Source organism: Myxocyprinus asiaticus, chromosome 5, assembly GCF_019703515.2.
Source record: "Myxocyprinus asiaticus isolate MX2 ecotype Aquarium Trade chromosome 5, UBuf_Myxa_2, whole genome shotgun sequence".
Taxonomy (NCBI): domain Eukaryota; kingdom Metazoa; phylum Chordata; class Actinopteri; order Cypriniformes; family Catostomidae; genus Myxocyprinus; species Myxocyprinus asiaticus.
In genome coordinates this window covers 24,275,955-24,295,250 of record NC_059348.1, presented here as the reverse complement: position 1 = coordinate 24,295,250, position 19,296 = coordinate 24,275,955, and the positions used below count along the sequence as shown (strand labels likewise).

The following is a 19,296-nucleotide window of genomic DNA, read 5'->3' as shown; positions in this document are numbered from 1 at the left end:
GTTGAATCAATTACAGCTGTACATCCTTGTCACACATTGAAAGCTGTAGACAAAACATTTAAATAGAGCATGAAAAGTTCACTATTGTCTTTGTTATGAGGCCAACTTTGAATTTGATCACATATAGAAGCAAATAAAGTGCTGTGAACTGTAATCTCAAACTAAGCATTTAACACTTTTTTATTGAAATATATAAAACCCATTACTTCACAGCAGGGCCACAGTAATTACAGAACAGTGTCAGCAAAACTCTTCAGAAAGTGCTACTCTCACCTCGCCGCTCATCCACTTTAGGATTCATCGTCAGTTTTAATAATGTGGAACAGTGTGACGTTGAACAGTACCTGGTGGCCATTGTTCCAGCCATAAAGTGCATGATCCCTGGCGTTGTAATCCAGCATGGACATATGAAAGTACTGGTTATGGATGGGGATGTCTATATACTCATAGGTAGAAGTTTTGGTGGAATAAGAGTAGTAGACCTTAGCCCCGGTCAGATGGGAGTTGGTGATGTACAGCGTACCGCAGATCATGAAGGACTCGCCTGCATTCCGTTTGGAGTATTCCGTGTTCCAAGAGTTCAGGATCTGGATGGTCAGGGGATCTAGCTGACTGATCACTATATTCCCTGCATTTTGATTGGTGGCATATATAGCCCACAGGCCAAGCTCATCAGCCATCAGGTCAATGTCGGAAAATCCACCCCAGGTGTAGGGGTAGACGTTGTGGAATCCAGCAGTCTCAAGTGCTCGTTGGGTTGTGACCCGGCCACTTTCAAAGCTGTATCTGACGATAATGTTGCTCTGGTACTTGTTGTAGTATAGGGAGTCATTGTAAACCACATGGTTTGTGCCCGCCCAGTGGAACGGAAGGTTGTAGGTTCTTGACTCGACTCCAGCAACAAAGTCACTTATTGATTTGTACTCACGGACAATCTTGTTGTTTGTATAGCTGTCCATATACCAAACCTGCATCAGATCATCATAGATGGGATGAATAACTTATATTTGAATTGTAAATACATCACGTGTATGTGACTTTACGTGCATATCCACATCTTACCTTGTTGTTCTTCGGTGAAGCCTGAGGGTCTGTCATCCACGCTCCAAACCTTGTTCCTGATGTCTTTACAGTGATGGGCCCAGTGATTTTCATCAGCTTACCACAGGCTGACAGAATAGGGACTTATTAATATTGCCAATAAAGCCAAAATCAAATACTTACATAATTGGGTATTTGACATATACCATCAAGGTTTAAGTTGAATGTATATTAAAGTATAAGGGAAAGTGTGTGTTTCAGGTCTTGTAACTGGTTGCCATGACTATTAAGTTTTTTACCATTTTTAATAACTTTTTTTGTGGCTTTCACAAGTTTATTTTAAATGGTGCAGAGGTGTGACAAATTAATTTTTAAAAGGACAAATATTCTGTGTAATCTCTAAATTAAAGGAAAGATTCAGGCTCAATACAAGTTAAAGGGATAGTTCACCCAAAAATGAAAATTCTCTCATGATTTACTCACCCTCCTGCCATCCCAGATGTGTATGACTTTCTTTCTTCTGCAGAACACAAATTAATTCAAATTAATTCAAAAATCAATTTAGAGCTTCAACATTTTGGCACCCATTCACTTGCTTTGTATGGATCTACAGAGCTGAAATATTTTTCTAAAAATCTTAATTTGTGTTCTGCAGAAGAAAGAAAGTCATCCACACCTGGGAAGGCATGAGGGTGAGTAAATGATGAGAGAATTTTAATTTTGGGTGAACTAACCCCAAGCTATATCAATGGCATTCCTGGCATAATGTTTATTTCCACAAAAACTAATTCTGACTCACCCCTCATTTACTTTAAAAGAAGCAAAAATCGCAGATTTTACATTAAGGCACTTCCAGTGGAAGTAATTTAGGCCAGTTTATAAACGTTACATAAATACTGTTATAAAAATATAGCCACATGAGATAAACATTATACAGGTTAGCATGATTTTAGTGTGATAAATAAGAGATTTAACAGTGTTACTGCGTTAACAAGATTACAGGGTTTATCGCTGTTACATCGTCACGACAACAAAGTTGTAATGTTGGATAGAACTTTACAAGGTTTGTAAGTGAATTTATCACACTAAAACCATGTTAACATGTATAACGTTTGTCTTCTGGCTATAATTTTGAAACAGTGTGTATTTTAATATTTATGGACAGGCCCATTTACCTTATCTTGCTTTTTTTATACATATAAGGGACAAGTCAAAATTATTTTTGTGGTAAATAAATCAAATAAGTGCTTAACTTATATTGAACCTGGAACATTCCTTTAATATGAAGTCATGAGAGCTGAATGCATGTAGTTATGTTGAAGTCAGGTTAAGTTCCATGTTGTTGAGAAATCTTAAAACTCACTGAGTTTGTTCATGCAGTTCCTCAGTCTCCCATCTAAGCCGAGAACTCTCTGCTGCAGTTCTTCATAGTCAAATGCTCCTATCTCCTCCTGGATAGCAGTCAGCACTAGAGACAGGTTCCTGATCTCCCCCTTGAACTGGGAAATAAGCGTGGTGTCAGTCTTATACTGCTCCAGCACTGGGATCAGTGGCTGCAATTCATCCATCTTCCCCTTTAGCTGCTGCAAAAACAGAGAGACATTTAAGTAGAAATGTCATTAAGGGAAAATTGCTTACATTAATAGAAATAGATGCAATGCATGGCACAGCTTGACTGGTAAATAGCTAAGGGGAGGTTTTGGAATATTACTCCCTTAAAATGGAACATGACCTTTATAGGTATGCAGGAGTTCCTGGAATGTTGAACTGAACATGGCCTTTTCAGATGTTTGAAAAGGATAAAAATGAGAAGCTCTTAAGCTGCATTTGATTCTAGCCGAGTAATGGCACGAACATGGCTTTTCAAGCCATTTTTTTCACATGAGAAAGGGCCATTGATTTTCTCAGAGACTAGATTCTTATGGTAGCTCACCTGAAAGTTTTTAGTCAATAATGTTCTTCTGTTTGACTCGATTTGTCTGAACTTTGATCGGAGTCCTTTCATCTGGCTCTCCATTTTCATAACATACTGGAAGTCCCTTTGGGTGCGAAGGTTCAGAACTTCTATTGATTGCGACATGTTCTGAATCTTCAGAGAGAAAGATGGGCCAAAATGAAGTAAGATCATTAATCATTCTTAGAACTGCAAAAGGGAGATGTGATATATTTAAATTATATTTCTAACTGGTGTAAATCAGCCTTCACACCATGTCACAGAGGATTTCTACATTTCCATAATTCCAATGTACATGACCAAGGCCCCTTGTGGGTGATTTGTGATTTTAACACAATAGTAGTTACCTTGAAAGCTTGAAAAAGCACTCAAAATCTCATAACAGTAGTCCATTCAACTCGTGTTCATCATACAAAGTTATCATCACAATATGAATGGACTACCTTCATGGATGCTTTTTTAGCTTTAAAGTGAGTCACTATCAACTGCTATTATATTAAAATCAGCGATCGGAACATTCTTTAAATGTCTACTTTTGTGTACTGCAGAGGAAAGAAAGTCAAATGGGTTTAGAATGACATTAGGGTATGTAAATAATGATAGAATATTCATTTTGTGGTGAACAATTGTATTAAGGGTTTAAACAAACCCCTAACCAGAATGTATGAGTAATATCAATATAGCTCTGCCTTGCAAGCACTTTAAAAGGCACATGAACAAAAGAAGTGCTAAGACTCAGACCTTCAGGCCTTTTTACATTACCATCATCTTTATGCTTCTCCACAGTCAGCTGCGGAGAAGCCTGTGGCATTCTTAACAGATGATAATGGCGAGCAGTCTAGCATAATGTTCTGAGACAGACTTTCACTGCAATGTGAGCTTGTGTTATCCAAACTAGATCTTAATATAAAGCGGCTTTCGAGTTCTTAAGAGACACATTGCGTGTGCATTCAGTTTGAATGTGTGTGAGCATAGTGCTTACACACCTTCTCAAGCAACTGGCGGAGCTGTCTGCTCCTGGCATCTCTGGAGCACAGATTTTGTTCTGGTGCCACCACTGTACAGATGCAGCGACCGTCAGCATCCTGCGCTGAGCTGTAAACCTGCCAACCTTCCTTTGGCCTGATGGTCTGTACATACATACACACACACACACACACACACACACACACACACACACACACACAAAAACACACAGTATCTCAGCTGTTTTGTTTATAAACAAAATAAAATTCAAAATGGCATTCTTATTGCTTATGCAATTCATTTTAATGACACACTTCGTCATAATGTGACATAATTACACTTTCATGCCTCAAGCATGCTTTAAAAACAAATATGTGAATATTTAGTGAGATCTAAAATGACCTTACATGGCACACCAGCAACCACTAGTTTTTAAGCACTATCAGTATTTAGGGATTTATAAATTTATATTTATTTTCCATTGTGTAACCTATTCATTTTTCTTCATATGGACAGCAGAGAGTGTAAATATTTAGAGCATTTGGTAAACGTTCCCCACATAAACCATATTGTTGTTCAAATTAATGGACTGCATCAAAGTCGTTTGATTCTACAAGCATGGACTCCATATGTTATATTTCCAACCAAATATAGGGATTTAGGGCTATCCTAAATCTTGTCTTTTCCTTAGTTTCTTACCCTATAAGCACTAGTGTAGTCTAGGGCATATGCAGGCATACGCTGTATACACCTATCTTTCTTTGGATTTTGCATATGCCCACCTAATATAAGTGATGATACGTATGGCCGACAGAACAACGAGTAGGCTCTTGACCTGGAACATTTTCAATCTACTTACGCAATGCCGTAGCACCGTTTAGTGAATTGTGTGTGTTTTTTTATAATAAAAAGTGTACAGTGATACTCTTTTAGTTGCGGGAGCGCAGCTGATGGCACTTGCAAGACAGACTGTTGGACTAAGCTGATCCACCAATCAGAACCTTCATTTCAGACGCGTTTGGATATTTGCTAACCAATCATATTTTCCGTTTAAGTAAGGGGCAGAGCATTTCCAGCGTATATTGCATGCTGATGCACAAGCATTCCTATAGTAACCACAATTTGCTCTGTAAATTTATTTCCCTGCTAAACACACACACACACACACATATATATATATATATATATATATATATATATATATATATATATATATATATATATATATAGTATATACTGTACATTTAAATTTTACTTATGCAATTAAACTTTGTGAAAATAATGCATGTTATTGCACCCATGCTAGTTTTTTATTCTCGTCACAGATGCTGGACAACTGTGTCCCTTAATTATATAAAATTTATTTTTACATTTATTTTTTCATTATTTATTTATTTATTGTCTTTTTCTGCTGTTGGTGGTGCCTTTTTTCGTTATATCAAATCATTTCAATTTATATTTCTAAGTAGGAAAACAATTTTCACTATACACAGAAAAGCACATAATAGTACACAAATAAAACAAATAACCATTAATTCTTATGTAGGGTACATATGGTATTACAAGATAACATGTTAACGTGAACATCAATCATATTAGCTATACAATGCTTGACAGTTTATTGCTTACTATGTATGTATTCGTTTATTAATTAGAGTAATTATAAAGTAATAACAATTTTCCTCCTAATGAAAGGAACATTAATGACACCTATTAATTTAAATACATATTTAACCTCAAGTTACCATACCATGGTCCTTAGTAGTTTACTGTACACCATGTCAGCAAGAAATTTACCCTGATGATTTACATTTTGTAAGTTCATGTGGGACTATAATTACAACAGCCATTTTTTTTCTTATTAAATATATTTCTTACACATTTTATATATGTACTGTATATAAATGAATAATATATGAATATTATGTTTTTTTTTTGTTTTTTGTTTTTTTTGTGTGTGGTGGTCCTTCCTAAATCCACAGTATGCCCACCTCTTCAGACACTACTACACCACTGCCTATAAGATACTATATTTCATACATTCATCAATCAGTACTGAAATCAAATGATGCGTCAATAAAGGGAGATATATCCATGCCTCTGCTCACTTCTTAAACACAGCAGACCAAAATGTTTTTGATGACAAATACCCCTCTTTTCAATCACCTTCCTGAGAAATCCTCTCTCTGCATTTATCCCCCCAGATTTCCCTAGATTGTCTGCAACAAAGAAAGAACTTTGTAAACATCCAGATTCATTTGTACTCTCTCAGTGGGATATGAAAAGCCAACTCTGGGGACTAACCTTTTACAGGCAGCCTGTAAAAGAGACTTTATCACAGAACACACTTCCTAATGCTGCTGCAACTAATAACTAACTGCAATTTCAGCAAATTGTAACATATCCAAGTTGGATGGGCTCTTTATGCTATTTCACCACCATTATGAGGTATACGCATAGGGATCCTGCTCCTCAAATAAGATCTGCAGCTAGGTTTATTAGGACTGGATGAGAGATTTCATCTTCATCACACTCTCACAGATATTATGGATTTCTTTTCTTTCCATTCACATATGACATTTAATTAATCAGGTCATCTGGGTGGGCCATGACAAATAATTGGTCATGCTTCTATGTTGTAGAGGTGATCTTGACCAAGTGCTGTGAAAGAAACTTTAGGGATTTGTGTACAAATTAACAGTAATGCTGAGAATAGACATGGAACAATAAAAAAGAAAATGCAACCTTATGTAAATCCTTTAAAAATGTCAACAACCTCAACAAATATGGTTACTATTTAACTAAAACCAAGAGCTATGTCCACAACAAAAATAACAAATCAAAATCTACAGTATGCACATGGCCAATGCTGAATGCACACACACACACACACACACACACACACACACCACACACACACACACACACACACACACACACACACATGATATGTAGGTGGTTCACAGCCTTTGAAACAACAAAAGAAAACAAGACTGCATGCTGAATTTTATGTTATAATGTAGCCTACCTTAGCCTGTTCTGCAACATATTCAATATAATAGAACGTATTATCTTATTATGTTTTCTATGACCATTCGAAAACCATAGAGGAAGTTGCAGAAAATGGAAAATGTAACTTTTTCAATTACTTTACCTTTCCCTGTCTCCTCCGGCATCTGAGTGAAAGTGTCCCCAAAATATTTTCTTTCACAGGATAGAATTTATTTAACTGAACTATAGTTTTATTACATTTCCATTCCCTTTGCTCTCTTATGATGTTGACACTAAAATATGTCAAGGATATTTGAAAGAACGAATATTCTCATAAGATGACATCATAAGAGGACACTGACACCGTAATGAGTCACTTTGTGAATAAATGTAGTCTTAGTTTTTGCAGTATGCAAAGAAAGTCTCACCGCGGATGGGCAGTAGTCGAGCAGCGCGAGGAAACACAGCGGTTTCAGCACCACGAACAGCGCCCGCATTCTGCCTCGAGTCTCCCTACTCCGTCACTGTATATCACAATCGGATTTCTTTTCTGAAGTTTCCAAATGAACTTCTTGTCAATCCCTCGCTAGAGCCGCTAAAAAATGCGCGCGCTGTCATCGCCTCTCCGTGCACAGCGACTCTGGGCAGAAAGTTTGAGCTCACGCTGAGAGATTTGTGCCAGAGACTATTAGCAGAGACGGGCCACTTCTATTTAAATGAATAGGAGAAATTGGAACGCCCAACCTAGAAGCTCTAGCGCCCAACGGTCAATGGATGTACAAAGAAAGTCCTGCCTTACAGGTAAAAGAGCCAATCACCGTTTAGATACAGACATCGCCTGTCAATCAACTCGCTAACGCGCATGCGCAATAGCTATACAAGCCGGGAAAATTGCGTGTTTTAGCGTAATAAGAGGTAAAGAATCACAATTTATGATTCCAATAGTACCGAATTGAATTGCTGATTTGAAATATGTTCTATGATCGTAATCTTGACCAACCGTTTTGGAGATTTTGGTGTTCCCCCATTCAAGTAGATAGGAGCTGAACTGGCATGACTGGAAATAGTCTGAGAGCGTTCCAAAGATGTCCGACAGTGGACTGACTTGCTAGAACCACTTTGTCTGTGCTCACTCTCTCAGCGGATATTGCATCATTTACTGCATTTCTGCGGACAGTCAGTCTAATGAGCAAATCTTAAACATATCTGGAGAGTGAATTATGAATAAAAAAGGTTTTAAATCTGAGCATTGCCAATGATTGAGGATACAAAAACATATATACAGTATGATGCTGCTCACATAGCACAAATGATCCTCGTGTGATATAATGCTCAATCGGGGAGCATCTGATAATAACTTTCTTGAATCATTAACAGATCATGTCCATGTTGTCAACCATGTGGCACATTTCTTTGTCCGGATCTATTAAGTTATTCAAAAATACATTTACAATGCAATTTACACAAAACAATTAGCTGTGATGAACATGTTATCAATTTCAAGTTCAACTTTTTTTTCTTCCTGGTGTTTAAGTCAAAAAATGTCTAAGTACCATCCAGATAAATGAATGAATGAATAAATAAAGAAAAACTTTTGTCCACCAAATCAAAGTCAGGTGGTGTAAATAAGATCCCATTTTATTGTCATATATATATAAAAAATAAATAAAAAAAAAGTAGGGGTCTTCTGCTGCTGTAGCCCATCCGCCTCAATGTTCGACGTGTTGTGTGTTCAGAAATGCTTTTCTGCATAGAACTGTTGTAATGTGTGGTTATTTGGGTTACTGTCACCTTCCTGTCAGCTTGTACCAGTCTGGCCAGTCTCCTCTGATCTCTGTCATTAACAAGCCATTTTCATCCACAGAACTGCCGCTCGCTGGATGTTTTTTGTTTTTCGCACCATACTCTTTACACTCTAGATACTGTTGTGTGTAAATGTCCCAGGAGATCAGCAGTTACAGAAATAATCAAACCAGCCTGTCTGGCACCAACAATCATGCTACGTTTGAAATCACTGAGATCACATTTTTCCTCATTCTGATGGTTGATGTGAACATTAACTGAAGCTCCTGACCCATATCTGCATGATTTTATTCATTGCACTGCTGCCACACAATTAACTGATTAGATAATCGCATGAATATGTAAATCTACAAGTGTACCTAATAATGTGGTCGGTGAGTGTATACATATTGTATACTTCTCTACACAAGTGAACAAACATCTCTGTTAATTATCACCATCGGTCACATAGTCCTGCATATACTAAAATTGCCTCATCTGAAGTTAGTGCATAAACTTCACTGCACTCCTGTAGCTCACACTCTCAATTAGTTGCTTGGCAACGTGAGTAGTTAGTTAGTCTGTCCTTTTTTTTTAGAGATAGGATCCTCTCTTTATCCGTTCCCTTATAAAAAGAGAAAGCTTTTTTTTTTTTTTTTTTACTTTAATTTCAAATGATTTTACAGTAGATGCTGTGAAATGACAGTCATTTAGAGAAGCCTTATTTAGAGATATCACTAAGCAATCAAAAGTATTTTGGGTTTGAACTTGATGCATTCATTTATTTTAAAGCCAAGGAAGCTCCATTTAAATCTGACAGCACCAGCTGGGACAGAAACAGATGGTAGGATAAGCAGGGTATCCCTGTGTTGTTAGTTAGTCATGTTAGGTCTCCATCTGTAAGAAGTTCAATTATTTTGTGTACAGTATGGTTTATAATGGACACTTTTATTCAAAGTAATTATCTGTTATAGCACTGCAGCAATAACATTATATTCTTATCAAAGTCTTTTGAAGGGTTAATAGAGACAATCAAGGACATTGAAGGACTCATGTTAAGTGTCTTTAAAGAAATCCAGTCTCCTTTATTTGTTATGAGAACTTGCAGAAGCTGCAGGAGTCACCTTGGTCTTGCCAGGAGGTGCCCACCCTCCGTGCATATATCAATCAAACTATGTATCAAACCTCAAAGCAGCTGCAGACGACCCATCTCAGAGACCATCTTCATACCGCAAGCCAACACGTGTCAACGAATAGCGAGAGGGAAATCAATATCCATACCCCAATAAGCACACACTCTTTAATCTTGTTCATTAGTATATGTGTAGTTGATGCATGGATTCAATGGATTCTTTTCTTTAATCATCATCAAGACTCAAGTTCTATGAAAGTATAGAGAAAGTTGACTGGTTGCCTTCTTTTTGCCTTCTTATGATTGCATCATATCCTGCGACATCTGGACAGACCAGGGACATATGCAAGGATCCTTTCTGTGAACTTCAGTTCGGCTTTCAACACCATCATCAGCTATACTCCAGAATAAATTACACCAACTCTCTGTTCCCATGTCTATCTGTAAATGGATTACCAGCTTTCTGATGGACAGGCAGTAGCTTGTGAGACAGGGGAAACTCACTTCTAGCACCTGTACAATCAGCACTGGTGCCCCCCAGGGATGTGTGCTCTCCCCACTACTCTTCGCCCACCACACCAATGACTGCATTGCCAAGGACCCTTCTGTCAAGCTCCTGAAGTTTGTAGATGACACCACTGTCATTGGCCTCATCCGAGATGACGATGAGTCTGCATACAGAAGGGAGGTTGAACAGCTGGCTGTCTGGTGCAGTCAAAACAACCTGGAGTTGAACACGCTCAAAACGGTGGAGATGATTGTGGACTTTAGGAGGAACACCCCAACACTGACCCCCCTCACCATTCTAAACAGCACTGTGGCAGCAGTGGAGTCATTCAGGTTCCTGGGCACTACCATCTCACTGGACCTGAAGTGGGAGACACACATTGACTCCATTGTGAAAAAGGCCCAGCAGAGGTTGTACTTCCTTCGCCAGCTGAGGAAGTTCAACCTGCCACAGGTGCTGCTGATACAGTTCTACTCAGCAGTCATTGAGTCTGTCCTCTGCACTTCAATAACTGTCTGGTTTGGTTCAGCTTCGTAATCAGACATCAGAAGACTACGAAGGACAGTTCGGACTGCTGAGAGCATCATTGGTTGTCCCCTGCCCCCCCTTCAAGAACTTTTCACTTCCAGAGTGAGGAAAAAGGCTGGAAAAATCACTCTGGACCCCACTCACTCTGCCCATAACCTTTTTGAACTGTTGCCTTCTGGCCGACGCTTCAGAGCACTGAGCACCAGAACCGTCAGGCACAGGAACAATTTTTTCCCTCAGGCTATCCATCTCGTGAACAGTTAAATTGCCCCATTGACCAATACCTATGTGCAATACACAGTTTATTATTTTTTAAATTTATCCAACACATCCAACCACTTCTGCCATTTCATTCCTCTGAAAAAAAACAAAACAAAAAAAAAAAACATTTGCACTGTACATAACAGATAACAGATTTGTATTATATTTGCACTACGTATGTGTATGTGTGTATGTATGTGTGTGTGTGTCTGTGTATGTATTTACGTATGTGTATAATTATTTTTTATTTTTTATTACGATCTATGTCTTGCTGCTGTTTTTGTATTATTTCTGTATTGTTGTACACTGGAAGCTCCTGTCACCAAGACAAATTCCTTGTATGTGTAAGCATACTTTGCAATAAAGTTGATTCTGATTCTGATTCTGATTCTGATATGCTGTAAATGAATAGTCAGTAAAAGATCTTCCTCAAAGTAGTTTTTCTGAGAATTTATGTATAACTTAAGGGCATATCTCTTTTAAGAAGAAAGACACTTTTTATCTCAACAATTGTGGTTAATGAAGTCTGGGTTCTGATGGGTTTTCACAGTGTGCGCAATACATGGTCTCCTCCTGACGCCTGTTTTATTCCAAGAGCTACGCTGAGATCTCACCAGTGTAAGCACAGGACATTTGCTTCCTTCAACAGGTCTCCACTAATAGCCAGCTGCCTTTGACTGCTGTCCCGGAGAGAGGGTGAAGAAAAGAGAGAGAGAGAAGCAGGGAAAGAAAGAGGCTTACACATGCTAAGACACTGGCAAACCGGGTTGAAATATACATTGCCTGCATCACACTATTACATTAACTCCAGGCACGTTTGTGTCTGGCAACTGGCCACATCTGCTACCTGCTAGAGCTGAATGAAAGCTGTTCCCAACACGAGCAGGACGCCAGACACATCCACACACACACACATACAAGCAGGCACAAAACACACCCATTAACACACACCAACACACAAAACAGAAGATTTACGAACAGACGTTAATCTTGAGCTGGACCGACTCACCAGTCATAACTCAGACAGGAGCTGTCTCAATAAAGGTAAATAAGCTTTGCTGATTTATTCTGGACACTTAAGCACATCAAATATGGAGGTGGCAGGCAAGCCAAAGATAGGACTTTCTGGTTGTGGAACATTTGACTAGAAATCCATTTTTCGAGGATATTACAGTTGCTATTATGCTCCCAGTTAAGCTTTATATTGTATGTTGTATTTAGTGAATTCCACAAGGTATTACTGGACCTATCAATACTCAAGGATGGAGAGCATTTTGAAGGACAAGCATTTAGAATTTTTTTCTTTTAATGATTTAAGATAAGAGGAAAGATGAACACAGACAGTGAGTTAAGCCTCTGCCAGAAGTTGTGTCCTGTGAAATGAGCTAACTGTAATGTATTGGCCATGAATAAATGGAGAATTTGATGATGATTAAGCAAGTTCTAGATTTGGAGAAGAGCAGTGACTCATAGTTGACAAATAAACACCCTTGTCATGTGCACAAGCTCATTATTTGCTCTATTCTCCTCCTCTAAATCTGTTTCTCTCCTTCTCTCGCTTTCTGTCTCACTCTCACTCTGTGTGTGATCTGATTTCTGATCTTTGAACTTCAATGAATTAAATCAGATCAGACAGATGTGGTTTCTCAGGGCACCTATTTCAGTGTTATCTGTCAGGTAATAGGGATATGTGGGTATCAGTGTAAATAATAAAAATATTACTCACAGCACCTTTAATAACACTGGTTAAACCCCCCCACCCCCCCCCCCACCCCTCCCCAATTATTCTTACCAAAATGCAATAAGCTACAATGTGAACTTCCAAATATAGCCTAATCACACATGAAATCCATTGAATGCATCAGTATATAATAATCTTTTCAGTGTGTTTTCAGTATGTCAAAAACTAGTAGGGAAATACCATGCATAACTACATTTTGATCCATTCAGCTGCGGACAGCTTCTTCCTCCAAGCCATCAGAGGGTGAACTCAAACAGCAAAAAACTCAACCCAAAATTTCAGCAATGAATTTGTACAGCCATACACCAGTTTCAAACTTGTCACACTGCACAGAAATGACTGCCTATTTATTAATTTATTTCACCCCATCATGCACATTATGCTGACTGTACCTTATGACTAATGTTACACACATACAGTACACTGTCACACACATTACTGGTTATTGTGTGTACTGTGTAGGGGAAGACAGGGAAGACAGGGAAGACACTTCTTGAGTAAGAAGTGTGTGTGTTTTTTTTAAACAAGATGTACCCTGTTTTGTGGTATTTAATCATGAAGAACACACCTTATAGCATATGTAGTAATTGAAATTATGGAACCCATTAAATGCATAAGTTGCAAAACACAAGCAAACTCAGCAAGCAAATGTACATTTTCATCATCTTTTTGTCTATTTTGCTATCACTGCTTTAAACCATAGAGATCAGAACTGTGTTTCCATACCTTTGATTGAAGTGTAGCTGCAGTAATTACTTTTCAGTTTAGTCTGACTGTAGCTTAACTACATTTAATTAACATTTAAATAACATTTCATAACACTGGCTCTAACACTGGCTCTAACAATGTCTGTGACATTAATATTTGGGTAACACTTTATAATAACAGTACATGAATAATCATGAATTAATACCTGAATTAATAGTAACTTCTGCATGAATTAATGATGAGTTAAGGAATGGACTAATCAGGAACTAATGAAGAGCTAACATTAACTACAACATGAGTCATACAAATTCATGAATTAATAACAGCCACCTTAATTAGATGTTAGTACATGTTTGATAGTTAATGCATTAATTAACATTAGGGAATAAGCTAAATCAAACAGGCTTTATAAGACAGAATGCGAAGTATTTCAACCTTGAATTAAACATGCATATTTAATATTGTCATAATTTAAATATTTTTTTTGCATTTAGCTGTCTGTATTTTTGCCACAAACTTCATTGAATAACGCAGTAGAATTCCGTCATTTTTTAAATGGACATAAAAAATAAAAAAATGTAGAAAAACACAAATACGTTATTCTCCATCCCTTTAATTTTATACCCTACCACTCAATTCACTAGTCATCCAGACCATAGAAATAGGAAATGTTGTCTTTATGTTGCTGGATCAGTGTTTGTTTTTGTTATATATATTTCTCAATTCTTTTCATGGTTACTTTATTAGTTTCATCAAAACTCAAAAGGAAAATTCAAAATGATGATAATGATTGGATCATTATCATCTTTGTCATCTTCAACATCGTTATTAATAATAGAAATTTGTTTGTTCATTTTTCCGTGGACAATTGTGCATGTAAATATTCAATCATTTGCTGAAATTCATCCATTTCAAGTGCAGATAGTTTGCTACATTTCTGCCTGGAACTAAAGTATGTGGAGAGTTTGGTTCAGATGGGCCACTTATAAGTGGCGCTCTCTAGGTGTTGGCTGGCTGCTTGCCACTATTTCCTATGGTAATGATGACATTTTGAATCAAAAAGTATTGGCTGTTTTGTGGGAATGAATTAAGGATTAAAGTCAGAGTGTTCATAATATCCATTTTGACGACGTTATGTGGAGTATTTGAATTAATTTGGTTATTTTAACGTATTAAGTGCTAAAATAAAATTTTATAAAATAAAATAGCATTTCCGATTTGACATCAGGAGAGATGGAGAGATATAAAACACACCTTATAAATAATTTAAAACTGTCTTAACAGGTATGTTTGATTTTTCTTTTGAGTCTGTTTATGTTCTTTATGTTTTAAAAGAGATTTAAATAATTTAAAGCATCTTGGTGGAAGATTGACACTTTTATTTCAGCATTGGTTTTTTCACATTAATGGTGTTTTTCCCTTTAAATTTTGTGTTTTTGATGTCATATATGCTGGTGGATTTGTATTTTTAAATAAAAAAATCTTGGTCTTTATTTCACTGGTGCATGTGTATTAAATTATTTTTTAATGCATCATCATGTCATGACTACTTGATGGGGCACATCATTATTAACTTATTATTAACTACCCATGACTTGTTAATACAGCCTTATGTCATGAATTACTTGGTGGGGCACATCATTGTAAATTTACTATCAACTACACATGTACTACACAAGTATGCATCCCAGTTAAATCACATATTGTTTAGCATCATTTGGTTTGTTTGTCATGATGTAAAAGCTGAGATGTGGACATGGCCCACATATGGATGACGAGTGAGTGGTAGGACCCACAGTGGTAGGGTGAGTATGAAGGGAAAGGAATGGAGAATCACACAGAATGGGTTGAGATCAATTATTATTATTAAGAATAATTATTGGTGGCAATCATTAGAGGAAAAGTTCACCCAAAATTGAAAATTCTCTTATCATTTACTTACCTTCATGCCATTCCAGATGTGAATGATTCTCTTCTGCAGAACACAAACAAAGATTTTTAGAAGAATATCACAGCTCTGTAGGTCCATAAATTAGTGAATGGTGATCAAAACTTTGAAGCTCCAAAAAACACAAACAGAAACATAATCAGTGTGACTCCAGTGGATTAATCCATCTCTTCTGAAATTGTCCTGTCACTTTTCAGTGAGATCAGACCAAAATATAACTCCTTTTTCGCAATACATTTTCTTGGCCATCATGATTTCAAACTCAATCACACTTTTGTCACATGTTGTATGGATGAGGTGAGTGAGAGGGATCAAAGTGCAGCTATACTTTAATTGACAAATCAAGAAGGTGAGGATACACAGAAGACGATGACTTAGGCTACAAAACAAGACAGTCATTTGGGTTAACATAAACTATGCTACAACTAACAATGAACAAGAACTGACAATGATGGAACTAAACTAGTGGGTATTTATACACAAGAGGGCTGATGACAGAATCGGGAACAGGTGACAATGATGGGGAACAGATGGCAGTAATGAGGGCAGTGCATTCTGGGAAACGTAGTCCGGGGGAAACAGAAGACAAAGGACAAAAACTACTTGAAAATAAGAGTCCTTGGAAACATGGTGACTGTGACATTACCCCCCACCCCCCCTTACAAGGCGACTCCTGGTGCCTAAAGGTGGAGGAGGGCAGGAGGAAACAGGTGACTGGGGAGGATCCAGGAGAAGACCATGGAGTCCAGGAGGGATAGGCAAACGATCCCGTGGCCAGGGAGGAGTCTGGGAGTGATCAGGAGGCCAGGGAGGTAACCATAGGACAGGGGTAGAGTCAGTAGGCCTAGGAGGTGGCTGCAGAGCAGAGACTGGGTCAGGAGGCCTGCGAGGAGGCCACAGGGCAGGGACTGGGTCAGGAGTTCTGGGAGGTGGCCACAAGGCAGGGACCGGGTCAGGAGGCCTGGGAGGCAGCCACAGGGAAGGGACCGGGTCAGGAGGCCTGGGAGGCGGCCACAGGGAAGGTACCAGGTCAGGAGGCCTGGGAGGTGGCCACAGGGCAAGGGCTGGGTCAGGAGGTGGAGTTTCTGTGGTAGATGGTGAAGTCGTGGAAGACTCTGAGGGTGGAGCCATGGAAGACTCTGAGGGCGGAGCCGTGAGAGGCTCGAGGGGTGAAGCCATGGAAGGCAGGGCCGTGAGGGGCTTGAGGGGTGAAGCCTTGGAAGGCGGAACCATGGGAGGCTCGAGGGGGCGAAGACTTGGAAGGCAGAGCCATGGGAGGCTCAAGGGGTGAGGCCGAGGAAGGCTCGAGACTAAGAGCCATGGAAGGCTCGGGACTAAGAGTCATGGAAGGCTCGGGACTAAGAGCCATGGATGACTGGGAACGATCTCCATGGCCGTAAGCATGGGCAGAGGCAGGGGAACGACCTCCGTGGTTGTGAACATGGGCTGAGACTGGGGAATGACCTCCATGGTCGTGAGCATGGGCAGAGACTGGGGAACGATCTCCGTGGTCGTGAGCACAGGCAGAGACTGGGCAGAAGGTGTCCTTTTCCTTCTCCTCCTTTTCTGGACAGCTGGGTGCGTTGTTATGTGAACAGTCGAGGCTACAGGCATTGGCTCTGGGACGGTCGAGGCTACATGCATGGACACTGGCTCATTAACCATGGCAGACATGGGCACTGGCTTGTTAACTGTGGCAGGTATGGGCGTTGGTTGTGGCCCGGGGTTCCTGCCATAAATACCAGCGTATGGGGGAAATGTCACCTCCGTCGCTACCGCAGACTGCCAGAGATGGTGAGCCCCCCCCTGAAAATTCATTTATGGGGAATGTATGGAGAGGAGTTACCTTGGAGATAGGGGTCCTGGAAGGCTTGGAGCAAGGAGCGTGGAAGGCTTGGAGCAAGGAGCCGTGGAAGGCTTGGAGCAATCAGCCTCATCCTCCCTTCCCACAGTGAAGGGTGAGCCACAGAGTTGCAGAGCCTCCTCCACATAGTCAGCCAGCGTCCTGTGAGGATCCGCCGGAGGCATCAGTTCTTTTAGTGCACGATTCAGACCAGCTCTAAAGTAAATCACCAGAGAGCGGTCTTCATAGTGCACTAAATTCACCAGGTGGAGAAACTCACGGACATGATCCTCAACTGGATGGTCCCCTTGCTCAAGGAGGAGGATGCTAACTGCAGGTGGTTGATCCATTTAGTTGGGTCAGTTCTTCTGTCACGTGTTGTATGGATGAGGCGAGAGAGCGGGATCAAAGTGCAGCTATACTTTAATTGACAATGACAAGAAGGCGAGGATACACAGAAGACGATGACTTCGGCTACAAAACAAGACAGTCGTTGGGGTTAATATAAACTATGCTACAACTAACAATGAACAAGAACTGACAATGATGGAACTAAACTTGTGGGTATTTATACAAAAGAGGGCTGATGACAGAATCGGGAACAGGTGACAATGATGGGGAACAGATGGCAGTGATGAGGGCAGTGCATTCTGGGAAACATAGTCCGGGGGAAACAGAAGATAAAGGACAAAAACTACTTGAAAATAAGAGTCCTTGGAAACACGGTGACTGTGACAAATTTCTTGCACCATCTAGCACTCTGCACATGCGTCAAGCACTAAAAAGTGTGATCGAGCTTGAAATCATGATTGTTCCTAGAGACTGCATTGGCAAGATGTACAGTGAAAAATTAGTTACATTTTGGTTTATTCTCACCCAAAACTGATTGCATCACTTTAGAAGACATTGATTAAACCACTGGAGTCATACAAATTACTTTTATGCTGTTTTATGTGCTTTTTGAAACTTCAAAATTTGGTCCCCATTCACTTGCATTGCATGGACCTACAGAGCTGGGATATTCTTCTAAAAATCTTTGTGTTCTGCAGACGAAACAAAATAATACACATCTGGGATGGCATGAGGGTGAGTAAATGATGGGAGAACTTTTCCTTTAATATGTTCAATATTTGATAAGGATGATCCATGTAAATAATGCAGAATAATCTTGCGTCATCCAGTGATGTTTGTGGCGAAACTGAAGACATCAAAAGTTATTAATTTTTTTAAATTATGACCATATTAAATGATGCACATTTAATTCAAGGTTGAAGTACTTCACATTATTTCATATAAAGCCTGTTTGATTTAGTTTATTCCCTCATGTTAATTAATGCATTAACTATCAAACATGTACTAACATGTAATTAAGGTGACCATTATTAATGCATGAATTCATATGACTCACGTTGTAGTTAAGGTTAGCTCTTCATTAGTTCCTGATTAGTCCATTCCTTACCTCATCATTAATTTATGTGGAAGTAACTATTAATTCAGGTATTAAATCATGATTATTCTTGTACTATTATAAAGTGTTACCAATGTTTGGAGTAATATCAGCATATGGTGGTTTTGCTGGCATTGGCTATTGTTGGATTGGCAGGCTCAGACAGAATCTGCATATTTATTTAGCATTTTCTGCACTGATTTGAATAGAAAATCTGTGGAGTTCAGCAGAATTGATTTAAAAATGGTAAATTGTGTTAATGGAGCTGAGAGTACCACACTCTTTCTATACTGTTGGTTGTTGAAAGCATGATTAAATTAGCTAAACTGTAGCAAAAATATTTAATTAATATGGTGTGAGCCTACCGATTGGTTGTGTGCAAGAACTAGGTCCAGCACAGCAGAACCTGGTGACTGTTTCTACATCCATATTTTTTTATTTTATTT

General features: G+C 38.9%; 1 protein-coding gene across 1 annotated transcript; it reads right to left on the bottom strand.

The window, feature by feature from the left end:
• Positions 1 to 231: 231 nt before the first annotated feature.
• On the bottom strand, positions 232 to 7,459 carry LOC127441048 (noelin-3-like). Its single transcript, XM_051698197.1, has 6 exons — positions 7,381 to 7,459; positions 3,982 to 4,125; positions 2,975 to 3,130; positions 2,405 to 2,624; positions 1,063 to 1,169; positions 232 to 968 (listed from the first exon to the last, which is right to left on the bottom strand). The coding sequence occupies exons 1-6, from the start codon at positions 7,447 to 7,449 to the stop codon at positions 291 to 293; spliced, it is 1,374 nt and encodes a 457-aa protein (XP_051554157.1). The 5' UTR covers positions 7,450 to 7,459; the 3' UTR covers positions 232 to 290.
• Positions 7,460 to 19,296: the final 11,837 nt, after the last annotated feature.